This window comes from Molossus molossus, unplaced genomic scaffold (assembly GCF_014108415.1).
Source record: "Molossus molossus isolate mMolMol1 unplaced genomic scaffold, mMolMol1.p scaffold_m16_p_10, whole genome shotgun sequence".
Taxonomy (NCBI): Eukaryota; Metazoa; Chordata; class Mammalia; order Chiroptera; family Molossidae; genus Molossus; species Molossus molossus.
In genome coordinates, this window is record NW_023425345.1 from 92,815,206 (window position 1) to 92,840,484 (window position 25,279).

The 25,279-nt window shown below is 47.0% G+C and overlaps 1 protein-coding gene across 1 annotated transcript in view; it reads left to right on the top strand.

The window, feature by feature from the left end:
- The first annotated feature begins 4,863 nt into the window (after nt 1-4,863).
- Nucleotides 4,864-25,279, top strand: part of IQSEC3 (IQ motif and Sec7 domain ArfGEF 3) — a 105,963-nt gene continuing 85,547 nt past the window's right edge. Inside the window, exon 1 of the mRNA XM_036252848.1 lies at nt 4,864-5,432. Within this exon, the coding sequence (XP_036108741.1) occupies nt 4,870-5,432 (563 nt within the window). The 5' untranslated portion in view covers nt 4,864-4,869. The remainder of the gene's footprint in view (nt 5,433-25,279) is intronic.

A 25,279-nucleotide genomic window follows, 5' to 3' on the forward strand; every position in this document is an offset into this window, starting at 1 on the left:
CTTCCCACTTTCCTTTGAGCTTCATCAGTCTAACAACCAATTTGTACTTCTTAATTCCTTCATCTTTTTCACCCATCCCCCCAGCCCCTCTCATTTGGGAAGCAACAAAAAGTTCTCTGTATCTGAGTCTGTTTCTGTTCTGCTTCCTCATTTTGTTTGTAGATTCAATTGTCAATAGATATATATTTATTGCCATTTTATTGTTCATATTTTTGTTCTTCTCTTTCAAGAAGACCCTTCAACATTTCATATAATACTGGTTTGGTGGTGATGAATGCCTTTAGCTTTTTCTTGTTTGGCAAACTTTATTTGGCCATCAATTCTAAGTGACAGCTTTGCAGGACAGAGTAATCTTGGTTGTAGGTTCTTGCTTTTCATCACTCTGAATATTTCTTGCCACTCCCTTCTGGCCTGCAAAGTTTCTTTTGAGAAATCATCTGACAGTCTTATGGGAGCTCCTTTTTAGGTAACGAACTGCTTTTTTCTTGCTGCTTTTAAGATTCTCTTTGTCTTTAACCTTTGCATGCAACAACTTTGACAACTCAGATAAAATGGATACATTTATGAAAGACACTTGTACTCATTTCCTATTGCTGTCGTTAAATTACCATAGCATAGTGGCTTAAAACAATACAAAGGTATTATTTTACAAAATGGGTTCCACTCGGCAAAAATCAAGGTATTGGCAGGATTAAATTCCTCCTTCTGGAGGATCTGAAGGAGAATCTATCTCCCTCCCTTTGGCAACTTCTGGAGGCTACCTGCATTCATTGGCTCCTGTTTCCCAGACAGCAATCACTTCATGCTGACCTCTGCTTCTGTTGTCATATTTTCTTTCTGATATTCTTATAGACTCCTGTGATTAGATAGACCCATGCAGACAATCCAGAATAATCTTTCCATTTCAAGATCATTAACTTAACCACATATTCAAAGTCACTTTTGCCTTGTAAGGTAATACATTCACAGAGTTTGGAGATTAAGACATACACATTTTGAGAGATCATTCTGCCTACCAGTGACACAAATGACCAAAATGGATACAAAAAGAAATAGAATATTTTAATAACTCTCTATCTGTCAAAGAACTTAAATTTGTAGTTTAAAATCTTCTCATAAAGAAACTTCCAGACTGATGTGGCTTCAATGATTAATTCTGTCAAATACTTAGAGAAGAAATGAAATGTGACTCTTTATACCAAACACAAAAATTACCCTGAAATGGATTAAAGACCTAAACATAAAAGCAAAAATGATAAAACTTCTAGAAGTAAACTTGGGAGAATGTGTTTTTTGGCTTTGGGATAAGCAAAGAATTTTTAAATATGACACAAAAAGCATAAACTATAAAAAATTTTTGCTAAGTTTTTCTGCTTCAAAGTATATACCTTTGTTCTTCAAAAGACAATGGCAAGAAAATGAAAAGGCAAGCCACTGACTGGAGAAACTATTTGCCATATATACATCTGACCAAGACCACTTTCCAGAATATATAAAGTACTCTTACAGCTCAATAAGAAGAAAAACAATTCAATAGAAACAGTGGGCAAAGAAGATATACAAATAACTGATAAGCACCTGAGAAGATGCTCACCAGCGTTAGTCATCAGAGAAACACTATTAAAGCCATATTAATATACTACTACTTATTTGAGTTGAGAAAATTGTAAAAAATTTTTAAATACCGTGTTAGCAAGGGTATGAAACACCTGAACTTCATATATTGCTGATGAGGATAAAAAATAGTATAACCATTTTAGAAAACAATTTGACAGTTGCTTATTAAGTTGAATATATGCTTTGACTTAGCAATTCCAATTCTAGATTTTCCTCCAGATAAACCATGAAAACACATGTTCACAAAAAATATATGAAACAAAACATATGAGAACATATAGCTACACAAAATCTTGCCCATTAGTGATCATAGCAGTTTTATTCAAATAACCAAAACCTGTACATAAAAATTCCATCAACAGGTAAATAGATAACTTATGGGCTATCCATACCATATCATATTACTCAGAAATAAAAAGGAACAAACTATTGATGCCTATAACAGAATAGATGGACCTCAAAAGCGTTATCTTGAGCAAAAAGGAAAGACACAAAAGAGTATATTCTCTATGATTGCCATTTATATAAAATTCTAGAACAGGCAAAACTTAGTTATCTTGTCAGAAAGAAGATCAACCATTGACTGGGGCTGAGAATGGGAGCAACTGCAAAGGGGCATGAGGGTACTTTCTGCAGTGATGGAAATTTTGACTACATGGGTGTACATATATGTCAAAATTCATTAAACTGTGCACTTAACCTGGGTGCGTATTATTACATGTAAATTGTAATTCAACAAAATTGATTTTTCTAATAAAAGAAAAAACACTTAAAAAATGAAAAGACTTGGGCCCCATTATAGCAGGACTAAGACGGAGGCCCCAAACCTGCATTTTAAACAAGCCTATGGATAACTATGCTGCAAGTTGTTTCACTTATAGAAACAGAATTGGTCTCTATGAGCACCCAACTCTTGGACAACAAATCAACCAGGCAAGCAAATAAAATTCAGCAGAAACGTTTTTGAGTTTTTGTGTGCCCTCATTCCATCTCCCAGTCTCCACTCTTTAGCTGGAATACTCATCACTGCCAAAGTATCCTTCTGGGTGCTCTGTTGTCCCAACTGCTGGCTCAACTGTGGATAAATTTTCTTCACTCATTCTTTACAAAAGGAAGTTTGCTAGGAAAATAAATGGGAGAAAATCAAAATAAAAACCCAGCCCTGGCCGGTGTGGTTCAGCGGTTTGAGCGTCGGCCTGTGGTCCTGAGAGACCCGGGTTCGGTTCCCGCTAAGGGCGCGTACCTCGGTTGCAGTTTGTCCCTGGCCCTGGTCGGTTGTGCGGGTGGCAGCCACTCGATGTGTTCCTTTCACATCGATGTTTCTCTCTCTCTCTCTGTTCCTCTCTCTCCCTCCCACTCTACCTGAACAAAAAATGGAAAAATGTCCTCGGGTGAGGATAAAAAATAAATAAAAACCCAATATATGAAGAGAAACAAATATATTTTCAGAGCACAGATCCCTTCCCATAAGGTCATTCCTGTCTGGCACCAGATGGACTTGGCTAGCCCAGGTCACTGGACACATGGCACCTATGAATATATCTACTCCAGGGAACAGCAAGTAGCCAGGGAACCCGATGGACTACCTGTGTAGAGAACAAAACCATACTACAAGAGATATGCTAAGAGCACTAATAGCCCAGAGGAAAATAATAGCCCTGCCAAATTAAACCTAGGTGCTCTATTTCCATTCCTTAGTCTTTTCCTCCTGTCTGACATATCTTTTGTCTCCTTGTTCAGGTCTACTTGTTGAAATCCTTGTCAACCCTCATGGCCAAGCTTGAATAACATCTTCTCCTTATCAGGGCCCTCTAGGCAAGCTCTCTTTCCCTGAAATTCCTATGGCACTTGGCCTGAAGAGCTCTTACAGAATTTGTATTTTAGTTGCCATGTGCACACCATATCTATTCTGCCAGATTGTAATCTTGTTGATTATAGAAACTATAATTTATTATCTATGCTAGGTATAGCCTGCATACTTCCTAGTACATTACTTAGAAATTTGTGGGTGTTTTGTGTACATTTATTGTAGAAATTAATGAATGATTCAGTCCATGCTGATTCATATCTCTGAGGTTTTGCTTACACTGTTCCTTTTTTTCTGGAGAATCCTTCCCACTTCAAGTGTTATTTCCCCCAATAAGCTTTCCTAGATCTCCAAGCTGTTGGGCTCCTATAGCACTCTGGGTATCCCCCTACTTTATCACTTACAAGCACCATCATATATTAAAATAAAATATTTATTACCTGTTTCACATACTTTACCATAAGCTTTTAGAAGCCAAAGATTTCATCCTAGCCATCCTTATTTTACCACCACCTAGCCTGGTGTTGGGTAATAGTACACACTTTATAAATATTTTTCAAACATTTATATAATCCCTTCAGAAGTTTCTGGAAGCATTAGCCCATGACACAGAGGATCTAGTTTATCTACTTTGTGTTTCTATTAGAATAGCCAAAACTCTCCTGAGCTCCAATTCCCGGAGAAAACCCAGCATAAACAACCTTGCCATTCTAAATTTCCTCTTATCTGAAAGAAGGAGTCGGACTAGGTGTTCTCTGGAGTCCCTTATAGTCCTATGATCCTTGTGTTCCAGGGATTCCCCAGCAGAATAGGGTTGCTGAGTACAAAAGAGGCAAGTGTGGCCTTTCCTCAGAAGGTCTTTAGGATGGAACCCCTGCCTCTGGGATGGCTGAACACGGGGGAAAGAATTCGTGACCCTTTCAGAGTACCCATGAATTCCTCTTTTTAAATACACCTCTCTCTCCTTTTGCTGCCTTTCCTTTTTCTTCTCATTCTCCCAGCCTCTCCCTCTTCTTTCCCTTTCCTTACCTGCTTCTCTTCTCCTACCCGTCCCATTGCACTTTCTCAGCACCTCTACTTTTGCCCATCTCGCTTTCCCTTTCTCTCCAGATTTGCCTTATTCATCTCGGCTCTCCTTCCTTTATCCTGCTTCCCTACCCACTCTCTCACTCGCCTCCCTCCTCTCGTGTCAGCCCTGCAGGAAGCCGAGACTCCTCACGAAGCCCGGAGGTGGGAGGATGGGTAGGTGGGCCCTAGTGCCGCGGTCCCGCCCCTCGATGCGTGTGTGAATGTGTGGCGGTGACGCGGCGCCGGCGGCGGGGAGGGAGGCTGGGCCCGCCGGAGAGGGAAGCGAGTGGATCGCTGGGGCTGCTCCGCTCCTGCGCGCCCTCGCGCTCCCTGCCGCCCGCCGAGGCGCAGGCAGGGCGCAGGCGGCGGCGGGAGGCATGGAGAGCCTGCTGGAGAATCCGGTGCGTGCCGTGCTCTACCTGAAGGAGCTCACGGCCATCGTGCAGAACCAGCAGAGCCTCATCCATACCCAGCGTCAGCGTATCGACGAGCTGGAGCGGCGGCTGGACGAGCTAAGCGCTGAGAACCGCAGCCTGTGGGAGCACCAGCAGCTACTGCAAGCCCAGCCTCCGCCCGGGCTTGTCCCCCCGTCGCCAGCCCCGCTACCGGTTATCCCAGTCACCGCTGCCACCCCCGCCGCCGCCGCCGCCGCCGCCCAGGAACCGCTCCAGAACCACGGACAGCTCCTGCCCTCCTCGCCACAGACCGCGCCGGAGCAGCCACCGCTTCAGCACCACGGACAGTTTCTTGTGCAGCCCCCACCGGGCCCTAGCAGTAGGGCGCACGCACCCCAGTCGCCCCACCAGCACCCGGTGTCTCCGGGGGCCGTCGCCAACAAGGAGAAGGAGCGGTCCCCGAGTTGTTGCGCTGCCGCTGGAACCCTCCTTCAGCACAAATCCCCTGCTGCCCTCGGCAAGGGCGTCCTGAGCAGGAGACCTGAGTGAGTGGGGAAGAGGGGATGCGGACTGTTGTGGTGGGAGAAAGGGAAGCAAATGGGTATGAGGAGGAGACACAGGGGAAATCGGGTGCACCAAAGAGTCTGAAGGACTAAGGTAACGTAAAGTGAGGGGGTGAGAAGATGTTTGGGGATAGACGTGTGTCAAGGAGATTTGGGGGAAAGGAGGGGATGATATCAGTGTTTGAGAGGGTTTGAGGGTTGTTGGAGCAAAAGGAATATCCAGACCATCATTGAGGGCAAAGGAAAAAAGGAATTGGGTTTAAGTGATTGGGGATGTTGGAAGCTAGCAGTTTTTAACGGGGACAAGATTGAGAGGAAGTTGGGGTGAAGATTAAACTAAAGAAAAGAGAACAGTTAGAGAATGTATTTAAGTTAGAAAAACCTTGAAGAGAGTTTGGGTAGTAAAATTATTTGAATGAAGAGTAAGATATGAAAAAGACGAAAGCTTGGCAAACAGGCTTGTTAAGGGCTTAAAAAGGCTGGGGTCCAGGAAGAGTAGAAGACCGAAGAAGATGAAGGGTGTGAGAAAGCATTTCCCAGAGGAATGAGCTGGCTCTTTAATTGATGCAGTGGAAGTCAAAGACAGGAGTGGTTCATTTGAGGAACCTTACTCTGCTCTGACCTGAGCGGGTGCCTTTCTTATGAATCCCAACAGAATCAGAGGGGTGCAAGGTAACAATCGACCAAGCCAATGGAAGACTGAGTTATAGTGTGAGGACTCAGTCTGGTTATAGCTTTCCCTCTGACTCAAAGAGGATTTCTGTGCAGGGTGGTTGGCAGTCGTGGAAAAGGAACAATGGTGAGAGAGACGGTTGCCAAACGGAGTTGGTATTTGAATGTAATTCCTGTTTAAATCTCTCTGTTATGGCTGGTGACTGCAAATCTTGTTTCCCTTTGTTTTTTGTTTGGTTGGGTTTTTATTGTTGTTGTTAATAACTGAAATCTCATGTTGAATCCTGAGAGAAATATGCTCATTAACCCCCCATGAGGGGCTCTAGGACCTTGAGCTCTTTCTTCACACCCAATGTCCATAAACTAGGAATATGAAAAGAAGAGATGAAAGGGGACTGGAATATTCTCTCCTGTGTGTTGGGAAAGCTGTGATCATGTCAGCTTCCTTTCTCTGATTAGAGAGGTGATGGGAGAACTGCATGGAATAACAGCTCCGGGGAAATCAGCACCTGGTCAGCACCTGACCCTGACAATGATGATGCTAAAGGAGTTGGTTAGGGGGAGGAGAGAGGGAGAGAGCGAAGCATCTCATCTTCATCCAGTCTTGATGTGCTTTAAGTCTGGGGATGCTTGTGAAGATTTTATATATTTCTTAAAAACTAATTTTTCTTCTCACATTTTTTGTAGAGTTAGAGAAGTTGGGTCAGGACATGTTAGCTCATAGGGTAGATTTGACCGGAGACATGAGATCTAAAGGGGAAAGATCTAGAATGATCTGAGTTGGCCGACCTAAAGCATTCGATTCGAGCCCCAAGAAGATGGTTTTCTTCCCCAGCTCCCTCAGTGGTCCATTTTCCCTCCCTCTGGTTTCACAGCTTCTTTCCCTATTTAGCATAAAAACAGAAAGTCAGTTTTCCCTCATGCTCATAGCTCATCAAAAGGCCCAAGATACTATGTGGCTTTTTTTGCCAAATGGAGGGATAAAAACTATTTCATTCCCTTTTACTGGGGGCAGCCACAGCTTCTTAATAATGATGGTTCTTCCCCTGATTCCCTTTGTTGTCTTCTCTTCCATTGCACCGCACTTTCTTTGCATCCCTTTAGGGGACTATGTGGGCAAGAGGGGTTGCGAAAAGATTATTTTTCTAGGATAATAACTTTGATGTGGCCCCCAAAGTGGCTTAGAGAGCCCAAACTCTTCTGCCTACGTGAGTTAGGAATCACATGCATTCCATCCAGCCTCACATGGCAAAAACAGAGAGGAAAACATCCTTTTTCCTTCTCCTTTGTCCTGCTTCTGCTTCCCAAGAAAGCAAAACAAAAATAAGAAATCATTAGAATAGTGGAAGAGAGTAGAGATTGTTGAAAAGCTCTCACTTAAGAAGTTGTGCCAGGCACTAAAAGGTTAATACCACTGGTAGTTCCTTCATTTCTCCAGATCCTCCAGCCTTTTCTTCTGTTTCCCCTAGAGACTTAGAGAGCTTGAGCATGGACATGCATGCCTCCCCTCCTCCCTACGGCCCTCTCTCCCCATCGATGTGAAATCATGGGCATGTTGGCTTGCTGAATGTCTTCGGGCCACCCATTTCTCCCCACTGTTTTGCTTAACTTCAACTCCAATTTGCCCCACAGAACCTTAGAAAGGAATTATCGTTGATGACTATGTGTTTGGTTCCAACTTGCTCTTTACCCATGACCCCTATTTTGTATGTTTGTCCTCCTCTGCCCATACCTCTTAATGGTGCAGAACTAGATGCAGCAGCAAGCAGGGAGAGATCTCCATGAATAGGGTAAGGTGGGGAGAAGAAGAGCAGACCCAGCAGCTCTCTCCTGGAGAACTCCCTGCTGAATCAGTTCTCTACCAGGGGTGCTGAAGTAGAAGGAAGTGATGGCAGAGGGGTTCTTTGGATTATAATTTTGCTGAAATCTTTTCTCATTTCTTACTTTTCCATCTCTGGCCTCATTATAGTGAGAATGCGACCCTGGTGAGGTTGCTGAGGGGTTGGTGAGCTTTGCCAGGGGCCAGGCACTGTGTTAGAGGCATTAACTTATCACACAGTTTGTCTCTTATCCACAGAACTGCTCTTCCTGCACAAATCCAGGAGAGGCAGGAGCCCTGGGGAACCTGGGACTGGGAAATAATGGATTGTTTCATTGTCATCAGATCTGCATTAGTATGCAGCTTGGCCTCTCTCCCTCTTTCAGCTGAGGGAGATAGAAAGATGGTGGCCTTGGAGATCAGGCCAAGGAAGCAACATTATGGGGATGGGTGAGTGCAGAGACATCATGGAAAAGAGGCTCAAGGGGTTAAAATTCTTTTTTTGCATGCTTCCTGGCTCTCGCTAAGCTCCAGCCCCCACTGCTTTAGCCTCTTAATGAAAGCAGCAATCTTAGCTTCCTCCTCTTTATTTTTTCAATCAAGGCTCACTGCATCTACAGAATTGATAATGCCCTTCCTGGCTGATTGGAGCCTCTTCCTGACCTGGCAAAGTCTCCCCCTTGACACGGGAGCACATGGTCCTACCTGAAGCTACTGGCTTCAGTGTGACCACAGCTTCTCTGCTTGAGCACAGGTTTGCCTAGCCATCCACCTATGCCTTTAGAGGCCCTGGATCTCAGGCTTGCCCACGTCCACACGTCCATGAGCTGAGAATTATTGGAGGCAGGGTAAGATCCTGGTATTATAATTCCAATTTAGTTCCTACCCCAATCTCCCCACCTCCAAGTGGCCATGAAGTCTGAATGGCTCAGTAGCTCCCGTCCTCTTTCCTCTTCCTTCTTCCCTTGTCTTCTTTCTATACACTTCTTCCTCACCATTTCCTCCCTTTCTCTTTTTTCTTTCTTCCCTCTTCCCCCTTTCTTCCTTCCCCTCACACACTTTCTCTCTCCTATATTTTCTTCTTTCTATACTTTACTTCTACTTAAGCTGCATAGGGAAGTCTCTCCCTCTCTGCTCCCATCCTCTCAGCATAAAATAAATTTGGGGTCACCTTTTGAGCTCTCATACTGACTGAAGGCTGGAAGATAGAAGATCAGCGCTTTTTACTCTGTTATCTAAGGTGCTGGTTGGAGCAGGTGTCTTTGCTTGGAGGTGCAGCTCATGACTGGCTCATCCAGGAAGCTACTAAAAGAGCATGAAGGTCTGTCAGTCAGTCAACTCTATTGTATCAACTGTCCAGTCCATTCAAAACCTTGCACTCTGTGCCGTGGAGAGAGGAAATAAGCAAACAGTTCTGGTTCAACACGCAGGAGACACATATCTGGAAACATCTAAACAAGTGTAAGCGGAGTGTAGCTACCTAGAGCTACCCTCCATCAGAACAAAACAGTGAAAAGGGTGAGCATACATATCACATTCAGAGCCTGGAGAGAAAGTTTTCTTGGTTGAAGTCAAGGGTTTTATGTCAGAAACAGTAAGAGTTAAGGATACCTGGATAGAGGACAGAGCCAGAAGTTTCAATGCACAGATACCTGTATTACATCTGCGTATCATCCCATCTTCTGACTGTATAGTACCCCACTACCCTAATCTTCTCCCATCAGGCACCACCCTACCAACAGGGTAAGGAGAGCCCCAGGACTCAGGGTGCCTGTCTATCTCATGCATAGAAGGCCTGGTTGCTGAGGAAACAGCATTATGGCCAATACTCACCAACCTGCCTGTCCTCCTCGTCCTCTATCCACAGCATGGAGAGGACTTTTAGCTGGAAAATGGAGCCAGAACGAAGGCTCACAGAGAGGAGGGAGTGTGTGTCTTTTTGCTCACCTGGAAGCTGGCACAGAGTGGGCACTTGTAAAGATGTGCTGTCCCCCTCCTTTCCAATGGCCCAGACTGCTACTCTTCCCTCCCATTCATCCAAAAAGAACACAGTTGAAAAGAAACAAGTCACCCTGCCTTCTGGGAAATGCCAGTGGCCTTCTTCTTCCTCATCAGCCCCCTTTGCCTTGCCTCACCTCTGCTCTTTCCTTTCTTACTCCTGAGCCCTTCCCAGACCTACACAGTCAACATCGTAGGGACTCACAAAGGCATCCTGGGACATTTTCCTGTTGGCCTAAAACCAAGCAAGAAGAGCAGCAGTTGATCCTGCTGATTCAGCAAATTTATGTGCAGCCTGAGTTTCAAGGGTCACTCATGAAAAAAGGTAGATGGGTCAGTTCTGAAGGGAAAGTGACATAAAAAAGGAAGGGGGGCAGCTGGGACAAACAGCTCCACTCACAATCTAGACAGAGACTCGAATCCTGAATTTAAATCCCATGTAAAGGTTTTTAGACAGACTGGCTTTGTTGGGGAGCCTAAACATTTTTTCACTGGGGCCCAAACATAGTCTCAATGACCCTGGACACAGGGCGGCAGCAGCTTAGTAAGGGGTTTGTTAGTAAGAGGTTCTGGGGACTCGTAGATCCCCAAATACAAGGCCATCTGGCAGGCTTTCCGAGGCTTCGGGCCACTGCAGCTCCTTCCTCCTCTGCAGGTTCCCACACAGGCTGCAAAGGGTTTCTCGTTCAACGGAGGAAGAGGGTAGTCATCTCCATTTTGTGCAATGAGAGAATTACCAAACAAAAAAAGATCAGGAATAGAGTGAGGGAGAAACTAGACTTCTCAGGCTGACAGGAACTTAAGGAAACCAGAGAATCACAGAAATTTCAAGATCTAAGTGATTAAGAACATGGGCTTTGGAGTCAGGCGGAGCTGAGTATGAATCCTGCCCTCCCTCCAGTGTGAGACCCTACATGCATTATTTACCTTCTTTGAGTCCCTGTTTTTTTCATTTATAAAATGAGAAGTAATATGTACTTTGAAGGGTTGTTGTAAAGTTTAAAAGTTAAATAATATCATTTGTGCAGTACTGTTCTGGGCACATTGTAAGTGCTCAATATATTATAGTATTTCCATAGATAGAGGCCCAGGGCCCAGGGCTCACCCACAGTCAGACCACAGTGATAGACTGGAATCCAGGCCAGATTCCTTCCCTCCCTTCATCCAGACCAGCTATCTACATCTGCCCTTTCCTCATCTGCCCTCCTACCTCCGGACAGTGGGCACCCAAGCTGTTCCAGATATGTGAATGTGGCGCTTAAGCTGAAATGCAACCAGGCAGGCCAAATCCACCGCCCATTAGTAACCTGCGCTGAAGGCTCACAACTTGATAGCTGGGAAATGTTTCCTTAAGTCCAACTTAAATTTTGAAATTATTTGTACTTTTCTTAAGAACATCAAAATAATCTGAGTTATCACCCAGTGCCCCAATGCTGAGAAGAATGATCTCCCACTTTTCTAAATGAGGAAGCTACAGTCTCATCTAGTATATGAACTTAGCAAGGATAAAAGGGGAGCATGGGAGTAATGGAGCCTGAACCAGGAGAATGCTTCCCACTGGAAATGAATGCAAACGAAATCCACTTCAAATTCTTCCATCCTGGGCATGGAAGGGTAGACCTGCTCTTTGCAGGACTCGGAGGTCAGAAAGCTGCAAAGAACAGCAGGGAGGAACCAAGAAATGGAGAGGCCTGATGTGTTGCTGTGGGCTTTTTGGTGATGGTTGGGGGAAGTGGAAGTTAGGAGAGGATTCTTCTTTAACTGGTCAAGCATAGAATGTAAAAGAGTTTCTTCTCATAAGGGCTTTTTTCGATGATGAAATACCCTCTAGGAAAAAGAAAACAAAACAACTGGAAAAGAAAAGATGATGGGTCTCTAAAATTTCCTCCCAGGGTGGTTGTGGCCGTGAGGCCACCACAGGCAAAGACCACTGTGTGTGTATGTGTGTGTGTGTGTGTGTGTGTGTGTGTGTGCGCGCGCGCGCACGCGTGTCAGGGCACTGGCGTGTCAGGGCTGCTGGTTTGCTGTTGCTCCTTTTTGGAATATCTTATCCAGGAGGGTTATGTAACACTGCAAGACTGGTGTGTGCACTGAGTGGTACCTCTTGTCTTTGGCAGGTGGGCAGGCTGTTGTGGACAGAGGGCACGCAGGCCTGTCCAAGTCCCTGCCCCCTTTCTGTGCTGGCATCAGACCATTCCCTCTAGGCCACAGCTGCAGGGGCTGGAGGGCTTTAGGAAATGGAATAGGGTCCCCCAGGCCCTCTGAGGAGCCAGGTGAATGTCAGAGCTAGAAAGATCCTATAAAAGGTCATTTGGTCCAAACTTCTCATTTGGCAAATGAGAAAACTACGGCCCGAGACAAAAGTCACTGGTGCTTCCCAGCTAGTTAGCGGCAGAACTCTTCATCCAGTGCTCTCGATAACAGTGGTATACCAGAAGAACCGGGCAGGGCTGCTCCGTGGGTGTGCAGGGCCAAACTTATAGCTAGTTATGAGGGTTTAGGGGACCCAGGGAGATCTCTGTGCCTTCCAAAATATTCTGCCTATGACAGATATACGACAATTAGGGATTCCTTTGGGTACTTCAAGGTTATATCCTTGTTAAAATGTAAGTTATCCCAGGACAGGAGAAAAACAACACATTTAGCTATATCAGCCTTTTACACTTCAGCATGAAAGAGTTTATTTGAGACGTGTCTGAAAGCAGGTTTGATAAGGGAGGAGGTTGCCATAGTGACACTGATTGACTAAGGGCCAGGGCAAGAGCGTCAGAGGGAGTTGAACGACACATGAAGGAGACTGTCCAGAACATAAAGGATGTTTATCTTCGCTATATTTTGCAGTGAATTGGAACTGCCTTGCCTGGACCTGGCAAGCAAAGGAGAGGGACATGGGGCACTCCCTCATCGACTTGACTCGGAAAAGTAATTAACCTGAAAGGATACTGTCCCAATGAGCTTCATATGTAAAGTCATAAGGCAGGAATTTAAGGAGCATCCTGGTGCTAAGCTCTTTTGATTCTTTCTAGGATCTTATAATAATTTGTTGGATGGTAAAATTTCACACAACTCTATTGGGGTTAGCTGTGGGGCAGGAAGATGTGGGCAGGAAGGGCCAGCAGGCAGTAGCGGCTGGTTTTTGCATGGGCCTGGAGAGAATGGGGGATGAGAGGCTAAGTCATCATCTAGGAGGTATTTGATAAACACTGCTTGAATGAATGAACTCTTAGTATGTAGGGCCCAGGCAAGCTCATAGATGGTTGAGTGGAGGAAGAGAATGTGGTGTCAGGGCTGAAGAAGATCTCAGCTGGAGGGAGACTCCACGGGGCAGACAGGTTGTGCTTAGGCAGTTTCTGCAGCTGAGCATGTGTGAAAAGCTGGATCTGAGGCTCAGCTCTTAAGGCTGATTGGGGAGTGAGGGGAAAACAGGGGTGCTCTTCCCAGCTACCAGATCCTACCCTAATTCTATCTATAAGCATGGTGACCACTCCTGTCCTTCTGTGTCTGCCTCTGACCAGTCAAGTCCTCAGCCTGGGAAGCTGCATTATTAAGCATGACAAAGCATTTTTAGTGTTTCACCTGTGAGACACACACACACACACACACACACACACACACACACACACCTACCTTGTCAGCAGGTTGAACTAGAAATGGGTAATGGGTCTATGATGATGGGGCAGTGGGGGTGAGAACGAAGCTTAAATTGTGGCCATGTCTCCAGGTAAAAAAAAGACAGAGGAGAGAGAACTGGAGTCTGGGGTTGCCATCTGGCCTGGAGATGCAGCAGAAACCAACACCCAGGCTCTAGGTTTTTCCTTCCTATTCTCATTCAGGCAGTATCAGCTCTGTTCAGGGAAATGTTAGGATACTGACGGGAGGGTGAGTGGGTGTGTGTATGGTATGGATGTGTGTGTGGGACTAAGTGGATACAGCTGCACATGGGTGAGTGTATTACTGTCTTGGGGTGGGGGAGACTGATGTCACCCATGCCATGCAGAAGATGGGTAGGCCTCACAGCAAAGCTCAGCATAGGCCTTCTTCCTGCCTGTCGATGTCACCCTGGTCTGTCACCTTGTCAGGACTCGAGGTTCCTTCTTTCTCTGCAAGGCTTGCTTCATCTCTCTTGGCTGGCCAGTTCCCCCTGGGTCTTCCCTTCTGTAAACTGGGGTGAATCGTCAATGCCTGGCTCTAGGCTTTCTATCCCTCACTCTGTGTCAAGCAAGGAGACCAGGTCTCTAGAGGCTGTAAGCCCCTGGGAAGAAGGTTGTCTGGAGGGTGCGTAGGTGCAGGGATGGAGCATCTGGAACTCTGTTGAGCTGTATATTTGGAAGCTCAGGTCCTGGGCAGCAGATGCAGCGAGAGCTGCAGTGTGGTGTTTCCCTGACCTGACTTGGCCTAGCTGTGGCCACAGTCTTGTGTCACATGACCTCTCAGGGATCTGGATAAGTCAGGTCAAACCAGCTGTCTCCCTGCCTCCAACAGGGAATGTACCTCACATCCCAGGCAGAGGTAAGGGAATTCCATAATTTCTTGATAAATGATTTGAATCGACCACAGTTTTCACTCAACACATCAACTTAACACAATCATTATTTAAAAACAGCAACAAAAACTCTACAAAATAGTTGGGAATCTCTTGCCTGTGTCTAGTTTCAGTGATTCCCGTGCACAGCTTGGTCTTTACAAACAGATGCCCGGAATGCTTCCAAACTGGCTCATTTGTATCGTTGACTCAACTCATAAGAGCCCATCAGGGAAGGCCAGAGGGAATTCCATAGACAGATAAGGGGGATACTTTCGTTCCAAGCAGCTGGTCTACACCAAGAAGCTAGGACTCCCTGAGTCCTGTGCTCATCTTCACAGGTCCCAGGTGTAAGCTTGGAGCAAACCCACCCCCTCTCTAGGCCAAATGGAACGATCATTTTTTGCCCCTTCCTTCCCTCAGCTCACCAAGTCTGGCAAAGCAGAGCTGTTAAGACGTTGCTGTAGCACGAAGGGCCTAGCTTTATGTGAAATGTGACTTCGAAATGATAAGAGCCTTATAGGAAGGGAGCTCAGGATGGGGGGCCGAGGGAGACTGAATTCACTCTTTCTTTCAAGGAAAAAAAAAAAGGCGACAGACACTTGTGGACCCAGTGTAGGGCGGCCCTGCAGGTCCGGGAAGGATGACGTGAATTCTGCAGGGCTTCCAGCTCTAAGTACCCCAGGAATTTCCACTGGGCTCCCTCTGGCTGTTAATGCTGAAAATCCGGGTACAACTGGAAGGCAGAGCTCAGGATCCAGCCCTCTCCCCACCTCGGGTCCCCTCTCCCGCCCTCAGTCCTCAAACTCGTTGGGAAAGCCCTTCCATCTCCAGCCGCGTCCTGCGGGGGCTTCTCGGTGGGGAGGGACCGCGGAGTCAGGCTTGCTGCTGCGTGGGCGGGCCGGGAGCTGCTGACAGGCAGAATGGAGTCTCCCGGCCCACGCACCCCTCCGCGCATCCCCGCGGGGAAGCCGCGCGCCCCCGCCACCCCGCGCGCGCGCCCCGCCACCCCGCCGGCCGAGGCGGTGCTGAGTCATAAGCTCTGGAAGCGCAGCCCTGGCGCCGTCCCCGCCCCGCGCCGCACCTGGGCTCCCGGGCTGTGGAGGCCGGCGGGGGGCGGGGGCGGGCGAGAAGGAGAGGCCACGGTGCTCCCACCCACCTTCCGGGTCCTCTGCGGCCCCGCGCTACCCCCACCCCCAGCGCCCCGCGGGTCTCCCGAGTCTGGCCGTTACCCTCGGTCTTTCCGCCCCAGCGCCCTCGCCGGCTCAGCCTGGCGCGCACGCCGCCCGCCCACGGCGTCTGGGAGCACCCCCAGCGCCGCCCCCCACCCCCGGTCCAGGAGGGAGGGAGGGAAGGGGGCTTCCGTGCTGCGTCACCGCCCCGCCCTGCTGCTCCTGCCGCTCTGCGCCCGGTCCCTGGCGGTCTCCTGGGCTGGCCCTCCGCCCCGGCTGCTCCCCCAGGGGTGCGGGCCCTCGGGGCTGATGTGCGCTCCTTTCCCCGGCCTCGGCAGGTCCCAGCGCAGGCTGCTGTCGTGCATTCCCTCTGAAGAAGTGAGGAGGTGGAGGCGGCTAAGAGGGTCTGGGACCAGGAGGGTGTCACCGAGGTCCAGTACTCATCATCCACCTTCTTTGTTCCCAAGACACCGTGGCAAGAGTGGACCAGCTCTGTCTTAGCCTCCCCATATTTATATGTGAATGTAATGGATCACGTAACGTTGGGATTCTGGGCCCACCTATGATGAAGCATAATAGTTCGGAATGTAGCTTTGGGTCTGAATTCTGACTCATGTATTGTGTGATCTTGATCAGAGGCAGCCTTCATTTTCTTAGCTGTAAAATGGGAATGCAATTAGTACTAACCTGGTAGGATTGCTGTGAAAATTAAGAGGTACTGCCAGTAAAGCACCAAGTAAGCCAAGTGCCTAGCACACAGTGAGGACTCCGAATAGAGTAGTGGTGGTTATTTTGGGGTCCTTCTGGCAAGAACTGGGCCAGAACGTGCTTTTGAAGGTAGAACACACTTCCTTACCTTTCTGTGTCTTCCAGAGGACTCAGAACAGGACTCCTCTTTTCCTCTTTAGCAGCCCCTCAAATATTTGAAGACAGTCACCTCCTTCCCTGGCCTTCCTGTCCACTATCTCCCCACTCTCAGTCTGCTTTTCTTTCGGGGGAACACACCTAAGCCTACCACTTCCTGCCTAGTGGCTTTGTGGGCTACTGTACCTTAGCTCATCACTGCTCTCCTAGAGCAGGGGCCAGGAGGGAGCCTTTCCATCCAGGGGGTATTGCCAGACCACTCCTTAACTTTCTGCCGCAACCAACCAAGTTCTGACCCAGCCTGGCTTTGGATGGCACCTGAGAACCCACTGGCTTTCTCAGCACCAGGCTACTGAAGGGACAGGTCAGCTAAAGCCCCTGGGCTCCTTCTACCTAAAGGCCACCTATAGTTATGCAGGTGGCTTGCATTTTAACACCAAAAAATGTGGAACTGTTCACTAGGACTTACTGGTTTTTATTCTGTCACTGTGGTTGTATTCTTTTAAAAATTTAATTCACTTCTTTCAAATCTAGGTAGTACATTGATGTAGTATAAAATTTAAAAGATGCAGGAGTTCCCCATGAAAAGCATCTCCCTGCCCATTTCCAATTCACTCACACCTACTGTCATCCCACCGGCAACCACTGTTAGTAATTTCTCATGTATCCTTTCAGGGAATTCTGTGTACATTCAAGTGTGTGTGTGTGTGTGTGCGGCATATGCGTGCATGTGTATTTCCTTTTACACAAATGCTAGTACACTACACACTGTTCTGCCCTTGCTTTTTCACCCTAATACCCGAATAATCTGTTTTGGCGATCCTGCCATCTTCAGTATAAAAAGAACTGATTCATTCTTTTTTATAATTGCAAAGTGTTTTATTGTACGGCTGTGAATCTAGGTTCTTTCTTCTTGTCTGTCTGGGTGGCCTGCCTCTGTGTGAACATTTGGCGTGGGCTTTCCTGAGGGTCTAGGGGTGAGAGTGGGCAGACACTGTCGAGGGGCTCCATTTGAACTTGGCCCTACAGTGGCTGACTTGCTGCTTAGTCTCCTACAAACATTGGTAAGTTGCAGTAGAAATAAGATTCATGGAGTGTGTTTCCCACCATGAAAACTTTTCAGCACTCTTCTGGGTAGGCTCACATTTGTTCCCTGGGGTTGGGGGAGCTGCCAGAGTGTCCTAATCTGATTCAAAACGAGCTGAAAACCCATCTCCTTCAGGGAGTCTTCCTGAACTGATCATAGCCTCTCTCCTTACTTACCAACCCAGGCTGAGCAGACTTCGGTCCTTTCTAAGAATGAAATTAAGCTCTGGCCAGTTTGGCTCAGCGGTTAGAGCGTCGGCCTGCGGTCTGGAGAGACCCGGGTTCGGTTCCCGCTAAGGGCACGTACTTCGGTTGCAGTTTGTCCCCGGCCCTGGTTGGTCGTGCGGGTGGCAGCCACTTGATGTGTCCCTTCACGTCGATGTTTCTCTCTCTCTCTCCCTCCCATTCTATCTGTACAAAAAATGGAAAAATATCCTCGGGTGAGGATAAAAAATAAATTTTAAAAAAAGAATGAAATTAATTCTCTATTCCTGAGACTTAAAAGTGTTTGTTTTCTTCTCTACGTGAGTTTATGTTCATGGCACCTGTATCTTTTTTTTCACTTAACAAATATTTACTGATTGTCTGCTGTGTAACAGTTACTGTTTCGGGCACGGTACAGCAGTGAACCAAAAACCCCTAAATCCCTTCATGAAGCTTACAGACAAAAAATAAACAAGATTAATAATTAACACAGAGTACCTCTGATGGGATAAGTGCTCTGGAGAAAAACAGAGAAGGCACCTGGGAATAAAGGGATTTGCAGTTTCAAACAGGGTGAGCTGGAAAGGCCTCACGGAGAAGATAACAGCTGAGCAAAGACCTGGAGAAGGCCATTCTCTGCAAGGGGGAGGAGCATTCCTGACAGGTAACAGCCAGCACCACAGCCCAGGGCCAGCGCAGGAGCCTGTCTGGTTGGTCCAGTAAAATAGCAGGAGTGCAGAGAGAGTAGTCTGAGGCCAAATCAGAGCCATACTTGGTGTGTAGGAAAGGCGGGAGAGGGCAGGGATGCAGCAAATCTTGTAAGAGACTCTCAGCTGGGATTTCCAAATGCAGTGTTTGGAAATGTGTGGGAACATTTATTTGAGTTGTCACAATGGCCGGCAGAGTTAAGGGAGAGGTTCTAGGTACTTTCATGATAGCATCTTTGCCATAGACATCTTTGCTGTAAGCATTTTTGCTACATTTTCGACACGTAACTAATTGGCTGTAAGGCAATTTTGCTGTAAAAAAAGATAAAGATAAAATAACTTTGATAGATTTTTGTTTTTTGTTGGGGTGGGGGGCTTGGTCAGGTTGATTTCATTTCTCCACTGAGGAAATGGTGGGGGGAAATAGTTATATAGTGATGTTTTAAAATAGCATTTTCCATAAAAGAAAGACAAACAATCCAATTAAAAATGGGCCCTGGCTGGTTTGCTCAGTGGTTAGAGCATAGGCCCACACACCAGAGAGTCCCAGGTTCGGTGCCCACTAAGGGTACGTACCTCGGTTGCAGTTCGTCCCCAGCCCTGGCTGGGGTTGTGCGGGTGGCAACCACTTGATGTGTCTCTCTCACGTCAATGTTTCTCTCTCTCTCTCTTCCCTCTCTCCCTCCCGCTCTATCTGAAGATAAATGCAATAGTGTCCTCAGGTGAGGAAAAAAAAAAAAAATGGGCAGAGGCCCAGCTGGTGTGGCTCAGTGGTTGAGCATTGACCCACGCACCAAGAGGTCACCAGTTCGATTCCTGATCAGGTCACATGCCCAGGTTGTGGGCCCAGTTCCCACTGGGGGGCATGCAGGAGGCAGCCATCCGATGTGTAATGTTCTCTCTAATCAATGTTTCTCTTTCTCTAAAATCAATAAAGAAAAAATATGTTTTTAAAAAATGGACAGAGGACCTGAATGGACACTTCTCTAAACAGGAAGTACAAATGGCCAGGAGACATATGAAAAAATGCTCAATATCTCTAATTATCAGAGAGATGCAATTAAAACAACTATGAGATATCACGTCACACCTGCCAGAATGGCTGCCATCAACAAGTGCTGGAGAGGATGTGGAGAAAAGGAGACTCTAGTACACTGCTGGTGGGAATGCAGACTGGGGCAGCCACTATGGAAAACAGTACGGTACTTCCTCAAAAAATTAAAAATGGAATTGCCATTTGACTCAGTGATCCTACTTCTAGGAATATACCCTAAGAAGCCTGAAACACCAATCAGAAAGAATATATGTACCCCCATGTTCATAGCAGCACTATTTACAATAGCTAAGATCTGGAAACAGCCCAAGTGTCTATCAATAGATGAGTGGATAAAAAGTTGTGGTGCATTTACACAATGAAATACTGTGCAGCTGTAAGAAAGAAAGATCTCTTATCCTTTGAGACAACATGGTGGGACCTGAAGAGTATTATGCTGAGGGAAAGAAGTCAGTCAGAGAAAGACAAGTATCACATGATCTCACTTATTTATGGAACATCATGAACAAAATAAGCTGTCTCTCAAAACAGATTCAGAGTCATGAACATAGGGAACAGACTGACAAACCTCAGAGGAATGGGAAAGAAAGATTGATTGGTTGCGTCTCTTATGCACCCCAACTGGGGGCTGAACTCATAACCTGGGTATGTCCCCTGACTGGGAATTGAACCTGAGACCTTTTGGTGTATGGGATGATGCTTTAATCCACTAAGCCACACCGGCCAGGGCTGATACTCATTTATTTAATTCTTCAACACCCATGTACTAATTTCTGTTATATTGTAGGTATTTATGTACATTTATTATCTCATTTATCCACACAATTCTATTTCACAGATGGGGTAACAGGCTCAGAGAGGTTAAGATGACCCACACAGGGTCACACAACTAAAGTGGCATCTTAAAGAGTCACATGGAAGTTTTAACCTCTTATGCTCTGACATAGCTATCCCCACTCTAGAGTGGGTCCCCGGTGGTGTGGGAAGTGCTTGCCCGAGGCCAGGCCTGATCCAGAACGTGGCGCAGTGTTCAGGGACAAAAAGGCTGGAGGCACCATGTGCCAGTTGTTCCTGATGCTGCAGCTCTGAACTTGGCCCTTGGCCCACTCGTCTGTCAGGCCATGCGAGACTGAGCTAGAGGGCTGGCAGAATGCCATCCACATGTAGCCAGGAGATGGATGATTTACAGGTCCTTATGGGACATGGCATCCTTCTATGGCCAACACGCTCTGCAGCGCTCACATAGGGCGTGGAACATTCTTGGTCTCAGTCCTGTATGTGTGTGAATGGCTGTGTGCACACACCTGCACATGCAAGGTTGTATGTGAAAATATGTGTATCTACACATCCAAGAGTGTGTGTAGGACTGTGTGTGAATAAGTGTAGGGAGTTTATACTGAGTGTGAGACTGGGACTACAGTCAGCTCCGTGTATCCGAGGGCTCTGCATCCATGGATTCAACTAACCATGGGTCAAAAATATGTGCAGGAAAGAAAAGATGTTGCTGATATATATTATGTAACTAGGGCTACATGCTTGAGTCTATACTAAACATGTACAAACTTTTTATTCCAGCCATTATTCCCTAAATGATACAGTATAACAACTATTTACATAGCATTTACACTGTATTAGGAATGATAAGTAATTTAGAGATCATTTCAAGTATATGGGAGGGTGTTGCATAGGTTATATGAAAATACTACACCTATATGAGACTTGAGCATCTGCAGATTTTGGCATCTGCGGGGGGTCCTGTAACCAATCCTCTATAGATACCAAAGGACCTACGTGCATTTTTATGAGAGCTCTGAATGTGTTTATGAAGTGAGGTGTGCATGTTGAGTGTGTGTGTGTGTGCGCGCGCGTGCACACGTGTGTGTGCACCAAGAGGTATGTGTCTGCTTTTATGTGTATTAATCTTTGCATACCCAAGCAGGTATATATAAAAGCCTGTTGTATGTTAGCATGCAGCTGGTTGCCAGCAGTAAGAGGTATTTCTGTAGGTATGTCAGTTGGGTGGGGACACATGAACTGGTAGCGAGGAGGTCAACTGAAGCTGTGGGATTGGGGATTGGCTGGATGCGGTTTTATGTTTTTTCTAACTCCAAGTGTCTGTCTATCTGTGGAAGGCAGGATCAAGGCTCTTCCTCCCCCCGCCCAGGGCCACCTCCCTTGCAGAGGCCTGCCGTGGGGCTGAGTGGTGTAGTGAGAGGGGGTGCGGGGGCAGCGCGCAGCAGTGGAAGGGCATGGGCTGGAGTCTCGGCTGTGGGTTCTCAGGAGGTCCTCAGACCTTGCTTAGCCGTAGTTTCCTCATCAGTCAACTGGCATTAATATTAACATTAATAATTATAATACGTAATATTATTATTCCTACTACTGCCATTTTCCATAAGTTAGAACTACTGCACAAACGCAGCCATTATTTTTTTTGTTTGTTTGTTTTTTTTTTTATCCTCACCCGAGGATATTTGTACAGATAGAGTGAGAGGGAGAGAGAGAGAGAGAGAAACATCGACGCGAAGGGTCACATCGAGTGGCTGCCACCCGCACGACCAACCAGGGCCGGGGACAAACTGCAACCGAGGTATGCGCCCTTAGCGGGAACCGAACCCGGGTCTCTCCAGACCGCAGGCCGACGCTCTAACCGCTGAGCCAAACCGGCCAGGGCACGCAGTCATTATTGTTGATGGGGACTTACCTTCACTATTCTTGGGAAAGCAGTGCACGCCCACAGTTGACTAAGGCGGTGGGTGATGCCGTGTGGGCATGCTGCTCTGGCGTCGTGAGGGAGGCCACAGTGCACAGCAGCCTCTGAGGTTGGCATGGGCCGGATGGCCTTGATCTGTTTTCTCAGGCTGTCTTTGCCCAGCAGCCAGGTACCCATCTGCCAGGTAATAAAGAAATCTCTTGTGAGGGAAGCTGGCAGGTGCAGCCAAGCTCCCAGCTCTGTCCTTCACACGGAGCCACCCTGCCTGGTGCCAGGCACCCTCCTGGCTCCCTGCAAAGGTGCTGGACGTCACACAAATAGGCTTTGAGCTAGGCAACGGACTGCTCTGGGGTTGCTGGCAGTGCCACCCTGCTGGGCAGGAAGGGGAGAGGGCAGCATGCAGCCTGGGAACTGAGAGGAAGCCTGGCGGTGCCAGGGCGGGGCGGGGCTGGCGAGTGTAGAAGAGGAGGAGCGGGGGGCCTTCTGGCCCATGCAAGGTACAGATTGAGTTTGCTGGTCTGAGTTAAGCTTCCCCAAGACGGCCAAGCTGTGTGACATGAAGCAAATGTCTTAGTCTCTCTGAGTCTCCTCATCTGTAAGGTGGATGACACCAAATGACACACTGCCTTGCACATGAGATGATGGTGTCTCTGTGGTACGTACTTGAGTGTTTTCTTTCTTTCTCTCTCTCTCTGACTTTCTTTCCTTTCTTTTTATCCTTACCCGAGGACATTTTTGCATTTATCTTCAGATAGAGCAGGAGGGAGAGAGGGGGGAAGAGAGAGAGAGAAACATCGATGTGAGAGAGAGACGTCGACTAGTTGCCACCCACACAGCCCCAACCGGGGCAGGGGACAAACTGCAACCAAGGTACGTGCCCTCAGCAGGAACCGAACCCAGGATTCTCAGGTCGGCGGGCCGACGCTCTAACCGCTGAGCCAAACCGGCCAGGGCTACTTGAGTGTTTTCCATGCATGTGCCCATTTCATATATGTGCATGTTTAATTCCCCATTTCTCTCCAACATGCTCAATAATAGAGACTTATTCATGTGTTGAGTTGATAGAATGGTATCTGCTGCCACGAGCCAGGCTACATCCTGTACTGGATGTAGACATGAATTGGTCACAGTCACGGCTCTGTCCTGGAAAGCTCCCTCTAGCATAGGGATTTGCAGCATATATATAGACATTGGCAATACAATGTGGAGAAAGTCTGTGTGGAGCCTGCTCGCCTCACAGGCAGGCGGCTGTGGAGTCCAGAGGGGCAGCTTCCAGCCCAGGCAGACGGGCGGGCACAAGCCTGGGCGAGGGAAGACTTTGCAGAGGAAATGTCTCCGGCACTGGACCCGAAGGGTGGGCAAAATTGGGAGATTTGGAGATTGGGGCAGCTTGGGTCTCTGGCTGAGGCGTCCATCCACTTCAGCCTGTTTCTTAATCATACATTCAGATACAGACAGAAGCTGTGCTGTCCCCCACAGCTGCTGTGAGGATTTTGAGTGTTCGCCTCCAGGGCGGAGGGCAAGGAACTCCAGGTCTGGGAGCAGCGGGGGCCTGGCACATTCTAAGCACTTTAGCTATATCCGCTCATTTAATCCTCACAATCACACTTGGAGGTAAATACTAACTGTACCGACCCCATTTTACAGGTAAGGAAACTGAGGCTCAGGCAAGCCAAGCTGTTAGCTAAAAAGTGGCAAAACTGGGCTTTGAACATTGGATTTCCTGCACCCCATACTAGTACACAATCCAGATTTTCCATGTTGCCCTGCTGCGTGCTAAGCACTGTATGCTAAGCATGACATGGATTATCTTGTTTGACCTTTACAACAACCCTATGAGGTAGTTTTTCTTGTTGTTGTTGTTGTTTTTTATTTTATTTATTTATTTATTTATTTATTTATTTATTTTTTATGACCTCCACTTTACAGCTGGGAAAACTGAGGCTGAAGCAGGTCAGATAATCTGCCTAAGATTCCAGAGCCATCCCAGTGGCCAAAGTGGTTTGAGAAAGGGCCCTGATGAAATTCCTCCTTCGAGTATTTGTTCCTCCCATGCTGCCCCGTGACGGAGCACTCCTAGGACCAGAGGACCTCAGTGCAATGCTGGTTCCACCCCTTACCACGTCTCTGTTCCTCATATGCTAAGTGGAATAACTAGGTATAACTCACAAGGTGGTACACAGATTAAAAGAAGCTGTGTGAGAAAATGCTGTATAAACTGTGAAGAGCTGTTATGAAAGGAAGAGACAGCAGCATTGTGTGCCCATCACTGTGGTAAATGTGATAAGGAATGCACAAGGCAACAAACGCAAAAACCAACAAGTGGGACTACAGCAGACTAAAATCTCCTGCGTAGCAAAGGAAACCATCAACAAAATGAAAAGGAACCAACAGAATGGGAGAAAATATTTGCAAATCATATATCTGATAAGGGGTTCATATCCAAAATATAGAAATAACTCAAAGAATCCATTAATAAGAAACAAATAATCTGATTTAAAAATGGGCAGAGGATGCCCTGGCCAGCGTGGTTTAGTTGGTTGGGCATGGTTCCATGCACCAAAAGGTTGCTGTTTCGTTTCTCAGTCAGGGCACATGCCTGGGTTGCAGGCTCTGTCTGTCGTTGAAGGTGTGCAAGAGGCAGTCAATCGATGTCTTGCTCTCACATCAATGTTTCTCTCTCTTCTTCTCCCTTCCTCTCTAAAAATTAATTTTTAAAAAATGGCAAAGGATCTGAACAGATTTTTTTCCACAGAAGACATACAAATGTCCAACAGGACATGAAAAGGTGCTGGACATTACTAATCATAGGGAAATGCAAATCAAAACCACAATCATCCCACACCTGTTAGAATGGATATTATAAAAAGACAAGAGATAACAAGTGTTGGTGGGATTATAAATTGGTACAGCCACCATGTAGAATAGTTTGGTGGTTTCTCAAGAAGCTAAAAAATACAAAAGTACTATATGATCCAGCAATCCCACTTCTGGCTTTATATATGTACAGGTAAACAAGCT